The following is a 19,280-nucleotide window of genomic DNA, read 5'->3' as shown; positions in this document are numbered from 1 at the left end:
TTTTGTGACATACCAATTATGTATTACCTCCCAACTTTTGAAGAGTAGAAAGAGGGAGAAAATGAGCTACGCCCACTTTTCTGTTGACTCCACCCATTCTCATTCATTTTCATGTGCTCCCACACAGTATAATCCTCCTACAGTCACCTGTAAATTATATGCCTCCCCTCCATCTCTCCCCCAGTTTCATATACACCCTTCCTCTGCCCCCAGTTTCATGTCCCCCCCCCCTCCATCTCTGTCCCGAGTTTCATGCTGTTCTCCCCCTTTCAACTGCCCACAGTTTCATGTCCCCCCATCTCTGCCCCAGTGTCATGCCGTTCCCCCCCTCATCTGCCCCAGTGTCATGTCATTCCCCCAGGGGTGAACCTATCCCTTTCGCCGCCCGAGGCGAACTACAGAAAGCCGCCTCCCCCCCCCGATGAGGGGGCGGAGCGAAGGGGCGTGGCAGAGCAAAGGGGGCGTGGTGTCACAAAGGGGGCGGGGCTTAGCGCCGTTCGCAAGCAGAGAGCAGGCACTGAGAGGACTTGCTCTCTGCCTGAACGTGAGGGGAGGCTGCTGGAGCAGCGCTGCTCCAGGGGCCTCCACAAACCACCGCTCGGTGCTAAGCCAGTACAGGACAGCTTGTGCGTGCATAAATATGTGCGCGCATAAATATGTGCGCGCATATACAGGGTAGGGCGCATAAATATGTGCGCGCATATACAGATATACAGGGTAGGGCGCATATACAGGGTAGGGCGGATGTATATGTGCGCACATAAATATGTGCGCACAAAAATATGTGCGTGCATATACAGGGTAGGGCGCAAAAATATGTGCGCGCATATACAGGGTAGCGCGGATAAATATGTGCACGCATAAATATGTGCACACATATACAGGGTAGGGCGTATATACAGGGTAGGGTGCATAAATATGTGCGCGCATATATATGTAAGCATAATAAATATGTGCGCGCATATACAGGGTAGGGCGCATATACAGGGTAGGGCGCATAAATATGTGCGCGCATATACAGGGTAGGGCGCATAAATATGTGCACGCATATACAGATATACAGGGTAGGGCGCATATATAGGGTAGGGCGGATATATATGTGCGCGCATAAATAAGTGTGCACATAAATATATGTGCACAAAAACATGTGCGCGCATATACAGGGTAGGGTGCATAAATATGTGCGCGCATATACAGGGTAGGGCGCATAAATATGTGCGCGCATATACAGGGTAGCGCGAATAAATATGTGCGCGCATAAATATGTGCGCGCATATACAGGGTAGGGCGCATAAATATGTGCGCGCATATACAGATATACAGGGTAGGGCGCATATACAGGGTAGGGCGGATATATATGTGCGCGCATAAATAAGTGCGCACATAAATATGTGTGCACAAAAATATGTGTACACAAAAATATGTGCGCGCATAAATATGTGTGCACAAAAATATGTGAACGCATAAATATGTGCGCGCATATACAGGGTAGGGCGCATAAATATGTGCGCGCATAAATATGTGCGCGCATAAATATGTGCGTGCATATACAGGGTAGGGTGCATAAATATGTGCGCGCATAAATATGTGCGCGCATATACAGGGTAGGGCGCAAAAATATGTGCGCGCATAAATATGTGCGTGCATATACAGGGTAGGGTGCATAAATATGTGCGCGCATAAATATGTGCGCGCATATACAGGGTAGGGCGCAAAAATATGTGCGCGCATATACAGGGTAGCGCGGATAAATATGTGCGCGCATAAATATGTGCACACATATACAGGGTAGGGCGTATATACAGGGTAGGGTGCATAAATATGTGCGCGCATATATATGTAAGCATAATAAATATGTGCGCGCATATACAGGGTAGGGCGCATAAATATGTGCGCGCATATACAGGGTAGGGCGCATAAATATGTGCGCGCATAAATATGTGCACGCATATACAGGGTAGGGCGCATAAATTTGTGCACTCATAAATATGTGCGCGCATATACAGGGTAGGGCGCATAAATATTTGCGCGCATATACAGGGTAGCGTGGATAAATATGTGCGCGCATAAATATGTGCACACATATACAGGGTAGGGCGTATATACAGAGTAGGGTGCATAAATATATATGTAAGCATAATAAATATGTGCGCGCATATACAGGGTAGGGCGCATAAATATGTATGTGCATAAATATGTGCGCGCATATACAGGGTAGGGCGGATAAATATGTGCGCGCATAAATATGTGCGCGCATATACAGGGTAGGGCGCATAAATATGTGCGCACATAAATATGTGCGCGCATAAATATGTGCACGCATATACAGGGTAGAGCGGAAAAATATGTGCGCGCATAAATATGCGCACATAAATATGTGCGCGCATAAATATGTGCATGCATATACAGATATAAAGGGTAGGGCGCATATACAGGGTAGGGCGGATATATATGTGCGCGCATAAATAAGTGCGCACATAAATATGTGCGCACAAAAATATGTGCGCGCATAAATATGTGCGCACAAAAATATGTGCGCGCATAAATATGTGCGCACAAAAATATGTGCGCGCATAAATATGTGCGTGCATATACAGGGTAGGGCGCATAAATATGTGCGCGCATAAATATGTGCACGCATATACAGGGTAGGGCGCATAAATATGTGCGCGCATATACAGGGTAGCGCGGATAAATATGTGCGCGCATAAATATGTGCGCGCATATACAGGGTAGGGCGCATAAATATGTGCGCGCATATACAGGGTAGCGCGGATAAATATGTGCACGCATAAATATGTGCGCGCATATACAGGGTAGGGCGCATAAATATGTGCACGCATATACAGATATACAGGGTAGGGCGCATATACAGGGTAGGGCGGATATATATGTGCGTGCATAAATAAGTGCGCACATAAATATGTGCGCACATAAATATGTGTGCACAAAAATATGTGTGCACAAAAATATGTGCGCGCATAAATATGTGTGCACAAAAATATGTGTACGCATAAATATGTGCGCGCATATACAGGGTAGGGCGCATAAATATGTGCGCGCATAAATATGTGTGCGCATATACAGGGTAGGGCGCATAAATATGTGCGCGCATATACAGGGTAGGGCGCAAAAATATGTGCGCGCATATACAGGGTAGCGCGGATAAATATGTGCGCGCATAAATATGTGCACACATATACAGGGTAGGGCGTATATACAGGGTAGGGTGCATAAATATGTGCGCGCATATATATGTAAGCATAATAAATATGTGCGCGCATATACAGGGTAGGGCGCATAAATATGTGCGCGCATAAATATGTGCACGCATATACAGGGTAGGGCGCATAAATTTGTGCACGCATAAATATGTGCGCGCATATACAGGGTAGGGCGCATAAATATGTGCGCGCATATACAGAGTAGCGCGGATAAATATGTGCGCACAAAAATATGTGCGCGCATAAATATGTGCGCACAAAAATATGTGCGCGCATAAGTATGTGCGCGCATATACAGGGTAGGGAGCATAAATATGTGCGCGCATAAATATGTGCACGCATATACAGGGTAGGGCGCATAAATATGTGCGCGCATATACAGGGTAGCGCGGATAAATATGTGCGCGCATAAATATGTGCGCGCATATACAAGGTAGGGCGCATAAATATGTGCGCGCATATACAGGGTAGCGCGGATAAATATGTGCACGCATAAATATGTGCGCGCATATACAGGGTAGAGCGCATAAATATGTGCACGCATATACAGATATACAGGGTAGGGCGCATATACAGGGTAGGGCGGATATATATGTGCGTGCATAAATAAGTGCGCACATAAATATGTGTGCACAAAAATATGTGTGCACAAAAATATGTGCGCGCATAAATATGTGTGCACAAAAATATGTGTACGCATAAATATGTGCGCGCATATACAGGGTAGGGCGCATAAATATGTGCGCGCATAAATATGTGTGCGCATATACAGGGTAGGGCGCATAAATATGTGCGCGCATATACAGGGTAGGGCGCAAAAATATGTGCGCGCATATACAGGGTAGCGCAGATAAATATGTGCGCGCATAAATATGTGCACACATATACAGGGTAGGGCGTATATACAGGGTAGGGTGCATAAATATGTGCGCGCATATATATGTAAGCATAATAAATATGTGCGCGCATATACAGGGTAGGGTGCATAAATATGTGCGCACAAAAATATGTGCACGCATAAATATGTGCGCACAAAAATATGTGCGAGCATAAATATGTGCACGCATATACAGGGTAGGGCGCATAAATTTGTGCACGCATAAATATGTGAGCGCATATACAGGGTAGGGCGCATAAATATGTGCGCGCATATACAGGGTAGGGCGCATAAATATGTGCGCGCATATACAGATATACAGGGTAGGGCGCATATACAGGGTAGGGCGGATATATATGTGCGAGCATAAATAAGTGCGCACATAAATATGTGCGCACATAAATATGTGTGCACAAAAATATGTGTACACAAAAATATGTGCGCGCATAAATATGTGTGCACAAAAATATGTGAACGCATAAATATGTGCGCGCATATACAGGGAAGGGCGCATAAATATGTGCACGCATAAATATGTGCACGCATATACAGGGTAGGGCGCATAAATATGTACGCGCATATACAGGGTAGTGCGGATAAATATGTGCGCGCATAAATATGTGCACACATATACAGGGTAGGGCGTATATACAGGGTAGGGTGCATAAATATGTGCGCGCATATATATGTAAGCATAATAAATATGTGCGCGCATATACAGGGTAGGGTGCATAAATATGTGCGCACAAAAATATGTGCGCGCATAAATATGTGCGCACAAAAATATGTGCGCGCATAAATATGTGCGCGCATATACAGGGTAGGGCGCATAAATATGTGCGCGCATAAATATGTGCGCGCATATACAGGGTAGGGCGCATAAATATGTGCGTGCATAAATATGTGCGCGCATATACAGGGTAGGGCGGATAAATATGTGCGCGCATAAATATGTGCGTGCATATACAGGGTAGGGCGCATAAATATGTGCGCACATAAATATGTGCGCGCATAAATATGTGCGCGCATATACAGGGTAGGGCGCATAAATATGTGCGCGCATAAATATGTGCGCGCATATACAGGGTAGGGCGCATAAATATGTGCGTGCATAAATATGTGCGCGCATATACAGGGTAGGGCGGATAAATATGTGCGCGCATAAATATGTGCGTGCATATACAGGGTAGGGCGCATAAATATGTGCGCACATAAATATGTGCGCGCATAAATATGTGCACGCATATACAGATATAAAGGGTAGGGCGCATATACAGGGTAGGGCGGATAAATATGTGCGCGCATAAATATGTGCGCGCATATACAGGGTAGGGCGCATAAATATGTGCGCACAAAAATATGTGCGCGCATAAATATGTGCGCACAAAAATATGTGCGCGCATAAATATGTGCGCACAAAAATATGTGCGCGCATAAATATGTGCGCGCATATACAGGGTAGGGTGCATAAATATGTGCACGCATAAATATGTACGCGCATATACAGGGTAGGGCGCATAAATATGTGCGCGCATATACAGGGTAGCGCGGATAAATATGTGCGCGCATAAATATGTGCGCGCATAAATATGTGCATGCATATACAGGGTAGGGCGTATATACAGGGTAGGGTGCATAAATATGTGCGCGCATATATATGTAAGCATAATAAATATGTGCACGCATATACAGGGTAGCGCGGATAAATATGTGCGCGCATAACTATGTGCACGCATATACAGGGTAGGGCGCATAAATATGTGAACGCATATACAGGGTAGGGCGCATAAATATGTGCACGCATATACAGGGTAGGGCGCGTAAATATGTGCGCGCATAAATATGTGCACGCATATACAGGGTAGGGCGCATAAATTTGTGCACGCATAAATATGCGCGCGCATATACAGGGTAGGGCGCATAAATATGTGCGCGCATATACAAGGTAGCGCGGATAAATATGTGCGCGCATAAATATGTGCACACATATACAGGGTAGGGCGTATATACAGAGTAGGGTGCATAAATATATATGTAAGCATAATAAATATGTGCGCGCATATACAGGGTAGGGCGCATAAATATGTGCGTGCATAAATATGTGCGCGCATATACAGGGTAGGGCGGATAAATATGTGCGCGCATAAATATGTGCGAGCATATACAGGGTAGGGCGCATAAATATGTGCGCACATAAATATGTGCGCGCATAAATATGTGCACGCATATACAGGGTAGAGCGGAAAAATATGTGCGCGCATAAATATGCGCGCATAAATATGTGCGCGCATAAATATGTGCACGCATATACAGATATAAAGGGTAGGGCGCATATACAGGGTAGGGCGGATATATATGTGCGCACAAAAATATGTGCGCGCATAAATATGTGCGCGCATATACAGGGTAGGGCGCATAAATATGTGCGCGCATAAATATGTGCATGCATATACAGGGTAGGGCGCATAAATATGTGCGCGCATATACAGGGTAGTGCGGATAAATATGTGCACGCATAAATATGTGCGCGCATAAATATGTGCACACATATACAGGGTAGGGCGTATATACAGGGTAGGGTGCATAAATATGTGCGCGCATATATATGTAAGCATAATAAATATGTGCGCGCATATACAGGGTAGGGTGCATAAATATGTGCGCACAAAAATATGTGCGCGCATAAATATGTGCGCACAAAAATATGTGCGCGCATAAATGTGTGCGCGCATATACAGGGTAGGGCGCATAAATTTGTGCACGCATAAATATGTGCGCGCATATACAGGGTAGGGCGCATAAATATGTGCGCGCATAAATATGTGCGCGCATATACAGGGTAGGGCGTATAAATATGTGCGCGCATAAATATGTGCGCGCATAAATATGTGTGCGCATATACAGGGTAGGGCGCATAAATAGGTGTGCGCATAAATAGGTGTGCGCATAAATAGGTGCGCGCATAAATAGGTGCGCACATAAATAGGTTCGTGCATATAGAGGGTAGGGCGCATAAATATGTGCACCCATATACAGGGTAGGGCGCATAAATTTGTGCGCGCATAAATATGTGCTCGCATAATTATGTGCGCGCATAAATATGTGCACGCATATACAGGGTAGGGCGCATAAATATGTGCGCGCATATACAGGGTATGGTGCATAAATATGTGCGCGCATATACAGGGTATGGCGCATAAATATGTGCGCGCATATACAGGGTAGCGCGGATAAATATGTGCGCGCAGAAATATGTGCGCGCATAAATATGTGCACACATATACAGGGTAGGGCGCATATATATGTGCGCGCATATATATGTAAGCATAATAAATATGCGTGCATATACAGGGTAGGGCGCATAAATATGTGCGCGCATAAATATGTACCCGCATAAATATGTGCGCGCATAAATATGTGCCCGCATAAATATGTGCGCGCATATACAGGGTAGGGTGCATAAATATGTGCGCGCATAAATAGGTGTGCGCATAAATAGGTGCGCGCATAAATAGGTTCGTGCATATAGAGGGTAGGGCGCATAAATATGTGCGCCCATATACAGGGTAGGGCGCATAAATTTATGCTCGCATAAATATGTGCGCGCATATACAGGGTAGGGCGCATAAATATGTGCGCGCATATACAGGGTAGGGCGCATAAATATGTGCGCGCATATACAGGGTAGCGCGGATAAATATGTGCGCGCATAAATATGTGTGCGCATATATATGTGCGCGCATAAATATGTGCACGCATATACAGGGTAGGGCGCATAAATTTGTGCGCGCATAAATATGTGCACACATATATAGGGTAGGGCGTATATACAGGGTAGGGCGCAAATATATGTGCGCGCATATATATGTAAGTATAATAAATATGTGCGCGCATATACAGGGTAGGGTGCATAAATATGTGCGCGCATAAATATGTGCGCGCATAAATAAGTGTGCGCATATACAGGGTAGGGCGCATAAATATGTGCGCGCATATACAGGGTAGGGCGCATAAATATGTGCACGCATAAATATGTGCTCGCATAAATATGTGCGCGCATAAATATGTGTGCGCATATACAGGGTAGGGCGCATAAATATGTGCGTGCATAAATATGTGCGCGCATATACAGGGTAGGGCGCATAAATATGTGCGCGCATAAATATGTGCGCGCATATACAGGGTAGGGCGCATAAATATGCGCGCATAAATATGTGCGCGCATATACAGGGTAGGGCGCATAAATATGTGCGCGCATAAATATGTGCGCGCATATACAGGGTAGCGCAGATAAATATGTGCGCGCATAAATATGTGCACACATATACAGGGTAGGGCGTATATACAGGGTAGGGTGCATAAATATGTGCGCGCATATATATGTAAGCATAATAAATATGTGCGCGAATATACAGGGTAGGGTGCATAAATTTGTGCACGCATAAATATGTGCGCGCATATACAGGGTAGGGCGCATAAATATGTGCGCGCATATACAGGGTAGGGCGCATAAATATGTGCGCGCATAAATATGTGCGCGCATATACAGGGTAGGGCGCATAAATATGTGCGCGCATATACAGGGTAGGGCGTATATACAGGGTAGGGCGCATATATATGTGCGCGCATATATATGTAAGCATAATAAATATGTGCGCCCATATACAGGGTAGGGCGCATAAATTTGTGTGCGCATAAATATGTGCTCGCATAAATATGTGCGCGCATAAATATGTGCGCGCATATACAGGGTAGAGCGCATAAATATGTGCGCGCATAAATATGTGCACGCATATACAGGGTAGGGCGCATAAATATGTGCGCGCATATACAGGGTAGCGCAGATAAATATGTGCACACATATACAGGGTAGGGCGTATATACAGGGTAGGGTGCATAAATATGTGCGCGCATATATATGTAAGCATAATAAATATGTGCGCGCATATACAGGGTAGGGTGCATAAATATGTGCGCGCATAAATATGTGCACGCATATACAGGGTAGGGTGCATAAATATGTGCGCACAAAAATATGTGCACGCATAAATATGTGCACGCATATACAGGGTAGGGCGCATAAATTTGTGCACGCATAAATATGTGCGCGCATATACAGGGTAGGGCGCATACATATGTGCGCGCATATACAGGGTAGGGCGCATAAATATGTGCGCGCATAAATATGTGCGCGCATATACAGGGTAGGGCGCATAAATATGTGCGCGCATATACAGGGTAGCGCGGATAAATATGTGCGCGCATAAATATGTGTGCGCATATACAGGGTAGGGCGCATAAATAGGTGTGCGCATAAATAGGTGCGCGCATAAATAGGTTTGTGCATATAGAGGGTAGGGCGCATAAATATGTGCGCCCATATACAGGGTAGGGCGCATAAATTTGTGCGCGCATAAATATGTGTGCGCATATACAGGGTAGGGCGCATAAATATGTGCGCGCATATACAGGGTAGGGCGCATAAATATGTGCGCGCATATACAGGGTAGCGCGGATAAATATGTGCTCGCATAAATATGTGCGCGCATAAATATATGCGCGCATATACAGGGTAGGGCGCATAAATATGTGCGCGCATATACAGGGTAGCGCGGATAAATATGTGCGCGCATAAATATGTGCGCGCATAAATATGTACGCGCATAAATATGTGCACACATATACAGGGTAGGGCGTATATACAGGGTAGGGCGCATATATATGTGCGCGCATATATATGTAAGCATAATAAATATGTGCGCGCATATTCAGGGTAGGGCGCATAAATATGTGCGCGCATAAATATGTACCTGCATAAATATGTGCGCGCATAAATATGTGCGCGCATATACAGGGTAGGGTGCATAAATATGTGCGCGCATGAATATGTGTGCGCATATACAGGGTAGGGCGCATAAATAGGTGTGTGCATAAATAGGTGCGCGCATAAATAGGTTCGTGCATATAGAGGGTAGGGCGCATAAATATGTGCGCCCATATACAGGGTAGGGCGCATAAATTTGTGCGCGCATAAATATGTGCTCGCATAAATATGTGCGCGCATAAATATGTGCGCGCATATACAGGGTAGAGCGCATAAATATGTGCGCGCATAAATATGTGCACGCATATACAGGGTAGGGCGCATAAATATGTGCGCGCATATACAGGGTAGCGCAGATAAATATGTGCACACATATACAGGGTAGGGCGTATATACAGGGTAGGGTGCATAAATATGTGCGCACAAAAATATGTGCGCGCATAAATATGTGCGCACAAAAATATGTGCGCACAAAAATATGTGCGAGCATAAATATGTGCACGCATATTCAGGATAGAGCGCATAAATTTGTGCACGCATAAATATGTGCGCGCATATACAGGGTAGGGCGCATAAATATGTGCGCGCATAAATATGTGCGCGCATATACAGGGTAGGGCGCATAAATATGTGCGCGCATATACAGGGTAGCGCGGATAAATATGTGCGCGCATAAATATGTGTGCGCATATACAGGGTAGGGCGCATAAATAGGTGTGCGCATAAATAGGTGCGCGCATAAATAGGTTCGTGCATATAGAGGGTAGGGCGCATAAATATGTGCGCCCATATACAGGGTAGGGCGCATAAATTTGTGCGCGCATAAATATGTGTGCGCATATACAGGGTAGGGCGCATAAACATGTGCGCGCATATACAGGGTAGGGCGCATAAATATGTGCTCGCATATACAGGGTAGCGCGGATAAATATGTGCTCGCATAAATATGTGCGCGCATAAATATGTGCGCGCATATACAGGGTAGGGCGCATAAATATGTGCGCGCATATACAGGGTAGCGCGGATAAATATGTGCGCGCATAAATATGTGCACACATATACAGGGTAGGGCGTATATACAGGGTAGGGCGCATATATATGTGCGCGCATATATATGTAAGCATAATAAATATGTGCGCGCATATACAGGGTAGGGCGCATAAATATGTGCGCGCATAAATATGTACCCGCATAAATATGTGCGCGCATAAATATGTGCGCGCATATACAGGGTAGGGTGCATAAATATGTGCGCGCATAAATATGTGTGCGCATATACAGGGTAGGGTGCATAAATAGGTGTGTGCATAAATAGGTGCGCGCATAAATAGGTTCGTGCATATAGAGGGTAGGGCGCATAAATATGTGCGCCCATATACAGGGTAGGGCGCATAAATTTGTGCGCGCATAAATATGTGCTCGCATAAATATGTGCGCGCATATACAGGGTAGAGCGCATAAATATGTGCGCGCATAAATATGTGCACGCATATACAGGGTAGGGCGCATAAATATGTGCGCGCATATACAGGGTAGCGCGGATAAATATGTGCGCGCATAAATATGTGCGCGCATAAATATGTGCACACATATACAGGGTAGGGCGCATATATATGTGCGCGCATATATATTTAAGTATAATAAATATGTGCGCGCATATACAGGGTAGGGTGCATAAATATGTGCGCGCATAAATAAGTGCGCGCATAAATAAGTGCGCGCATAAATAAGTGTGCGCATATACAGGGTAGGGCGCATATACAGGGTAGGGCGCATAAATATATGCGCGCATATACAGGGTAGGGCGCATAAATATGTGCGCGCATAAATATGTGCACGCATATACAGGGTAGGGCGCATAAATTTGTGCGCGCATAAATATGTGCTCGCATAAATATGTGCGCGCATAAATATGTGCACGCATATACAGGGTAGGGCGCATAAATATGTGCGCGCATAAATATGTGCGCGCATATACAGGGTAGGGCGCATAAATATGTGCGCGCATATACAGGGTAGCGCGGATAAATATGTGCGCACATAAATATGTGCCCGCATAAATAGGTGCGCGCATAAATAGGTTCGTGCATATAGAGGGTAGGGCGCATAAATATGTGCCCGCATAAATATATGCGCGCATATACAAGGTAGGGCGCATAAATATGTGCGCGCATATACAGGATAGCGCGGATAAATATGTGCGCGCATAAATATGTGCGCGCATATACAGGGTAGGGCGCATAAATATGTGCGCGCATAAATATGTGCGCGCATATACAGGGTAGGGCGCATAAATATGTGCTCGCATATACAGGGTAGGGCGCATAAATAGGTGCGCGCATAAATAGGTTCGTGCATATAGAGGGTAGGGCGCATAAATATGTGCGCGCATAAATATGTGCTCGCATAAATATGTGCGCGCATAAGTATGTGTGCGCATATACAGGGTAGGGCGCATAAATATGTGCGTGCATAAATATGTGCGCGCATATACAGGGTAGGGCGCATAAATTTGTGCGTGAATAAATATGTGCGTGTATAAATATGTGCGCGCATATACAGGGGTGAACCTATCCCTTTCGCCGCCCGAGGCGAACTACAGAAAGCCGCCCCCCCCCCCCCCGGATGAGGGGGCGGAGCGAAGGGGCGTGGCGGAGTAAAGGGGGTGTGGTGAAGCAAAGGGGGCGGGTCTTAGCACCATTCGCAGGCAGAGAGCAGGCACTGAGAGGACTTGCTCTCTGCCTGAGCGTGAGGGGAGGCTGCTGGAGCAGCGCTGCTCCAGTGGCCTCCCCAAACCACCGCTCGGTGCTAAGCCAGTCCAGGACAGCTTGTCCTGGACTGGCTTAGGTAATCAAAAACGCCGCCCTCCCTGGGGTCCTGACATAGCGCCGCCTGAAGCGCTCGCTTCAGGTCGCCTCATGGGATGTGCGGCGCTGCATTCCCTCCTTCATCTGCCCCAGTGTCATGTCATTCCCCCCTTCATCTGCCCCAGTGTCATGCCATTCCCCCCCCTTCATCTGCCCCAGTGTCCATGCCATTCTCTCCCCACCCCCTTCATCTTCCCCAATGTAATGCCATTCTCCCCCCCCCTTCATCTGCCCCAGTGTCATGCCATTCTCCCACTTCATCTGCCCCAGTGTAATGCCATTCTCCCCCCTCATCTGCCCCAGTGTAATGCCATTCTCCCCCCTTCATCTGCCCAGGTGTAATGTCATTCTCCCCCCCCCCTTCATCTGCCCCAGTGTCATGCCATTCTCTCCCCACCCCCTTCATCTTCCACAGTGTCATGCCGTTCCCCCCCTCCCCTTCATTTGCCCCCCAGTTTCATGGGCCCCCTTCATTATGTTAAACACAAAACAAACACTTATTTACACTCACCCTTCCTTCCATCGCTCCCTCGCCGCTCCTCTCTCTGACGCTCCTCTCACTCCACTGACAGGTGTAAGCGCGATGTGACGTCATCACATCGCGCCTACACACGCTGAAGCCGGGGAGCGCAGCATTAAAGCAGGAGCTGAGCTGAGCTCCTGCTTTAATCGCCTGTGTATTCAGCTCATCGGCATCCGACGGACGCCGATGAGCTGAAATCGGGACAGGCAAGTGCCGGGGGGCCCCAAGAGGCTCTGTGCCCGATTATACTACAGTGACGCCGGCCCAGGGCACAATTGCTGCTGCGGGCGCCGGCCAAAACCGGGCCCCCCCCCCATTTTTCAATTTGGCCGGGCCCCTGACGCCAGTAGCGGTAATACTGGCCTATCGGCGGCCCTGCACAGGTCACATAAGATACACAGACCAACCACCACCATTTCTCTGTGCTGTAGCTTTGGTGTCTGGTACTTACCATAGACTGAGAGGTAGATCATCTTTTCTGCAGATCCTGCTGGATTTTCCACTTTGCATGTATAGATTCCTTGGTTGGAGAGCTGAATTCGAGTAATCTGTAAGACCTGCCCCCCTAAAGTATGGATAGTAAGATAGATATATGACTACAGAGTACTAGACAAATGATTGGACCATCTACTACATCCAGTACATGACCGGGGTACGTGAGACACAAGAAGCGTGTGCTGCATGCATTAGGTTCATATCACTAACTGATCGCTCCATTGCTGCGCCATTCATGTAAGGGATGGACATGCTGAGCCCTCCAGAAATAGAGCAACACATTGCACCCGCTCTTGGGTCTGCGTACAACAGGGATGCAATGTATATGAAGTAGTCAGACACCCACAGCCCACTTAGTATTACCATATATCTTTGGGTTGTGAAAATTGTAATATTGCGTATGAAATCAAACCATTCAGATGGAACATGTGATAATATCACATCCACAATGCATGGAGGGCTCAGTACCTGGCATGATGAGAAATCCTTTGCCAGGTTGCAGGATCTGGCCGTCTTTGTACCAGGTCACCTCCGGAGTCGGATGAGACTGCACGTCACACACCAGAGAGATGGAGCTGTGCAGGACGGCGCTCACGTTCTCACTTCTTACTCCAAGTATTCTGGGAGGAACTGAAAAGTGAAGCAGAATAAAGGAGATAACTGGAATATCAACTGGAATATATTCCCAAATGTCTCATGGACTTTGTGCTTCAATATCCTGCTCACTGCCAGGAAATGGAAACCTCCACAGGCCCGGACATAAGGCTTGGTTGGTTGCAATAGTATCCAGCCTAGGCAATACACTGCGATGTATACAGCCAGATGTCGCACTGATACATTGTGACAGACTATCAGCTCAGGAGAAATATTTCTGTTACTGTAACTGATAGCAGAGTATTTTACCTTACTATGTCATTCTGACACTTCTCTGACACTCCAATAATTTAGAATATTTCGTGATTAATCTCATTTAGGAGTATAAAAAGAATTCAGTATCTCCCTGATTAGACGATGAGACCCTTGACCAGATGATGAGACCCTTGACCAGATGATGAGACCCTTGACCATATTTAAAAAAGGGTCAGATATGAAGACCCCAAGGAAATCCAAGGCAGCAAAAGCAACACTTGAGCGATTCCCCAGTGCGGTGAGAGGAATGACCCGTGTGCTGCGGCAGAGTAGGTGCCAGCCATGTCCTCTACTGTCCACATGTGCACGGTCACAGACCATATCAGTTCTGCAGCACAGTCCTTACCATGAACCATCAGGGTGAAGAGTCTCTCTGCAAACCCGGCTGGATTCTCGGCCACGCACACATAGCTGTCTATATCTGTCACCTGCACCGCGTGGATCTGTAAGGAGAGAAAATGTGCAAATATTACTGCACAATGAGGTGGGATAATAATATAACAATACTACCAATAAATGCATAAATCACATGGAGAAGATGTGGAAGTCAGAAGGAAACAGCTATTAGAACTAGTAATGAACAAGTTGTCACGGCCCTCCCATCCAATCCACATACTTAGTACACTAAGAGCTTTCTCCATCTACTTGTACTATGGTCTTACTTGTAGCCTTCGTCCTTCCTCTAGGACTTCATACTGGTCAGCAGTGGTCAGGGGTAGCCCGTTCCTTAGCCATGTGATGGTTGGTGGGGGGACTCCTGTAGCGTCACAGTGTAACTCAGCGGTTTGGTTGTATACGACAGAGACTTCTTGTATTATCCCATTCACTTCTCCGAGTATCACAGGCGGAGCTGGAAGAACAATTGTGGGACATGGACGCTGAGGTATTCTGGTCACTGCAGGTGCATCTGATGGATCCCCCATATTACACAAGGGAAAGGAGTAAGATCCAATGCAATAAGAGAGCAGAGGATTGGAGATGGGCATTGTACTCACTGAGGACCACCAGCTCATAATGCAGTCTGTCTTCTCCAGCTTCATTAGTTGCCTCGCAGGTGTATTTCCCAGCATGCTCAGCATGAGAGACCGGGATCTGCAGGATGCGCCCCTCTAAACATGATAGAATATTGCAAGTTAAGGGACAGATCTTGGGAAATAAATAGATGACAGGTTCTGAGCTGAGCTGCATGGTCGTAGGAGACAGACTGGTTGGTAAGAAGGCACAGACTGTTCAATGAGGTTGTTAGACAGCACGTCCTTAGCAAACCGTCTGACTTGACGTCTAAGATACTTCTTCTTCTGATCTAACATCTCTTACTAAAAAATGCTTTAGACAATCCCTACTTATTAAAAGTGTCCCTAGGCAACAAGCTCATTATAAGGTGGGAGCCCGACAATGAGCTGTAATATGTGGGAAGTAAATATTACATTCTCCTGCAGTGCCTCTACTGGGGAAATGAAGCATTACACAGTACCCATACATCCTAATGCAGGACAGCAAAGAGAGGACGATCCTTTACATAAGACCCCCCCCCCCCTCTATTTACTCATATTCACTAACAGGGGACATGGAAATGAGTTATCTAAACAAGACAACCCTTCTAAGTCCGCGGGCAGGATCATTTTCTCACGTTTCCCTTATTATGTAGAGCTCTTCTTACCCAGCAGCACTAGAGCCCCGTCAAATTCAGACACCGGCTTTCCATCCTTGTACCAGGTCAGGGTCGGGGGTGGAATGGCGTTCGTATCACAATACAGAGAGATGGGATTGGAGGCAACAACCTCTCTGCGTTCTGTGAGCTCCTCCTCCTCGTCATCCCGTAATGCCAGCTCAAACGCAGCGCTGGAACCCCCGGGCCGGTGAAATACTGGCGGGACTAGACGAGCGAAAACACATCATCATGGGGTGTAAGATGCAAGAATAAAACATATCATAGAAGTCTGAACCAGTCTAAAACCCACCTGCTCTCACCTGAGGCTCCCGCTACTGCCCCCTACCACCATACTTTAGAGTGCAGCTCTGCCTGTTCATAGAGCTGCTGTGTATGAGCGAGAAATCATTGTATGATAAGCTGATCTCCATTACAACAAGGACAGAATAACTAAACACCAATAAGTAAACCACCAGAGAGTAAAGGGGAATATCAGCGCACACACACTGAGGGGAGGGGCCTATAGAAGTGGGAGGAGCCTGGCTATTACTTAAATTCTACTTTGATCCTGCAACAAAATGTCATTCAAGATTCAGCAACATCTTCCCTGTGCGAAGCTGCTGACACTAACCTTGAACATTCACTTGAAACTCCCTCTCGTCTTCTCCGGCGACATTTGTGGCTACACAGGTATAGCGGCCGGAGTCAGCCACGCGGATAGGCTGGATCTGGAGCAGGCGGCCATCGCCTAAGATCTGCACTGTACCAAAACTTTCCAGCAGCTGTAACAAAAAACGTCACTGTGTTCAATATGACATCTGCATATATTGCTCATGTGTAGTCCACTAGGAAGACGTCTGACCTGGCCATCCTTGTACCAGAGCACAGCGGGCTTCGGCACCGCCCGGAATTCACACTGAAGGGTTAAAGTGCTGTTCACCTTTGTCTTCACTTCCTTGGTGCCCTGATTCTCCCCGGCATCCCTTGTGATCTGAGGAGGAACTAAGGAGAGAAGATCAGGTAGACAATACTCATCAATAGTCCATGGCCCTTCTGCTATATACATATATATATATATATATATATATATATATATATATATATATATATATGTATATATATCCTGAGGGCAATTTATCAAGTCATTATCTGAAATTGCCCCAAAATGCCTCAATCTTGTTATCACATCTACGCCTATGTTGGTGCCTGGATGTTGTCTGAGTCAGAAGTGTATTACTGAATACAATACAAGAATAAAGTGCGTCTGTGGCGGCGGCCGACGTATTATTCACTAGTAACTAATGTGACAACTCACTGAAGACTTTCACTTCATAATTCCGGACGGCTTCTCCAATCTCATTGGTTACCAGGCATCTGTACTGACCAGCGTCTTCTTCCTGGACATTCAGAATCTGCAGACCGTGACCTCCTGGAGAAGACAAAAAAAACAAAACAAAAAAAAAACAATCCCGAGAAATGGACGTGCCCCATCCCCATGATTAGGCATAAAGACATTCTAGTGCATGACTTACCAGGAATCACTTTCATGTTGTCCGTCTCCCGGAACGGTTGCCCATTTTTCAGCCAGGTGATTGTAGGTATTGGAAATCCAAGAGCTTCACAGATCAGCGACAATGGGTTGTTAACAATAACAATGACATCTTCATTGGCTCCGTCATCCAAGTTGCCAGAAATTGTGGGGCTCACTATGCAGGGGAGATAAAAAAATCCACAGGACAATGAGGTATATAGAAGAAGAGTCCTATTCACACCATTATAATAATACATACATTACATTACTTATCCTGTATTATACTCCAGAGCTGCGCTCACTATTCTGCTGGTGCAGTCACTGTGTACATACATTGCATTACTTATCCTGTATTATACTCCAGAGCTGCGCTCACTATTCTGCTGGTGCAGTCACTGTGTACATACATTGCATTACTTATCCTGTATTGTACTCCAGAGCTGCGCTCACTATTCTGCTGGTGCAGTCACTGTGTACATACATTACATTACTTATCCTGTATTGTACTCCAGAGCTGCGCTCACTATTCTGCTGGTGCAGTCACTGTGTACATACATTACATTACTTATCCTGTATAATACTCCAGAGCTGCGCTCACTATTCTGCTGGTGCAGTCACTGTGTACATACATTACTTATCCTGTATTATACAGAGCTCTTTGGAGTACATTATCTCTCCTGTGTGTATGAGGTTTGATAGAGTTGAGGTTCGCTGCCTGCACATTCCATGTAACTTACCTAAGACTGTTAATATAAAATACTTGCTCATCTCAGCAACTGGATTTCTTGCCAGACAGGTGTAATGTCCTGCAGTGAAGACGTTGGCGGCTTCGATCAGCAGCTCGGACCCGTCCTCGGAGATATGGATGCCATCTCCACTTTGAATTGGCTGAGAATCTCTGAACCAGGACACAGTGGGCAGTGGGTGTCCTGATAGGGCAGAATACATTTCAGTGAGTACTCAGGTTCCCGCCTTCTATTTTCCAGCTCCAAAAATCCCTGAACCCCCCGGTGTGTTACGTGAGACGTCCAAAGGATGAGACAAATTTCTTATTGATCTGTGCAAATTATTTTGTGCAGTATTTTGTCATACTGTAAGGGAGATTAGCCTTGTCGCGGGAAATTTCTAAAGTTATTTTAGTAAATTTTGCAGCGTTTGCAGCATTTTGTACTGACAGATGAAGTGTCGCCCCCTTCAGGCAGGACCAATATATATGCACCCTGGGATTACCTGTAGCCCGGCAGCGAAGTCGGATGGGTTGACCTTCTGCTACTCGGAAATGTTTGTCGTCTTCATCATCTTCTATGGTAGGTGGAACTACAAGACATAAGAAACACTATAAGAAGGGAAGGCGGTGTCCACTGAAATATTACAACTTC

The 19,280-nt window shown here is 46.1% G+C and overlaps 1 protein-coding gene across 1 annotated transcript in view; it reads right to left on the bottom strand.

Annotated features, from left to right (window-relative positions):
• The window catches only part of HMCN2 (hemicentin 2), a 96,093-nt gene that overhangs the window by 13,901 nt on the left and 62,912 nt on the right, over window positions 1-19,280 (bottom strand). The window contains exons 48-59 of the mRNA XM_075260768.1: window positions 19,132-19,218; window positions 18,639-18,830; window positions 17,903-18,076; window positions 17,686-17,799; window positions 17,233-17,372; window positions 17,002-17,152; window positions 16,380-16,595; window positions 15,715-15,828; window positions 15,382-15,569; window positions 15,066-15,162; window positions 14,279-14,440; window positions 13,767-13,880 (exon numbers count right to left, since the gene is read on the bottom strand). Of these exons, the coding sequence (XP_075116869.1) occupies window positions 13,767-13,880; window positions 14,279-14,440; window positions 15,066-15,162; window positions 15,382-15,569; window positions 15,715-15,828; window positions 16,380-16,595; window positions 17,002-17,152; window positions 17,233-17,372; window positions 17,686-17,799; window positions 17,903-18,076; window positions 18,639-18,830; window positions 19,132-19,218 (1,749 nt within the window). The remainder of the gene's footprint in view (window positions 1-13,766; window positions 13,881-14,278; window positions 14,441-15,065; window positions 15,163-15,381; window positions 15,570-15,714; window positions 15,829-16,379; window positions 16,596-17,001; window positions 17,153-17,232; window positions 17,373-17,685; window positions 17,800-17,902; window positions 18,077-18,638; window positions 18,831-19,131; window positions 19,219-19,280) is intronic.

Source organism: Leptodactylus fuscus, chromosome 11 (genome assembly GCF_031893055.1).
Source record: "Leptodactylus fuscus isolate aLepFus1 chromosome 11, aLepFus1.hap2, whole genome shotgun sequence".
NCBI lineage: Eukaryota > Metazoa > Chordata > Amphibia > Anura > Leptodactylidae > Leptodactylus > Leptodactylus fuscus.
The sequence above is the reverse complement of the archived record's forward strand: the minus strand, read 5'-3'. Positions and strand labels throughout refer to the sequence as shown.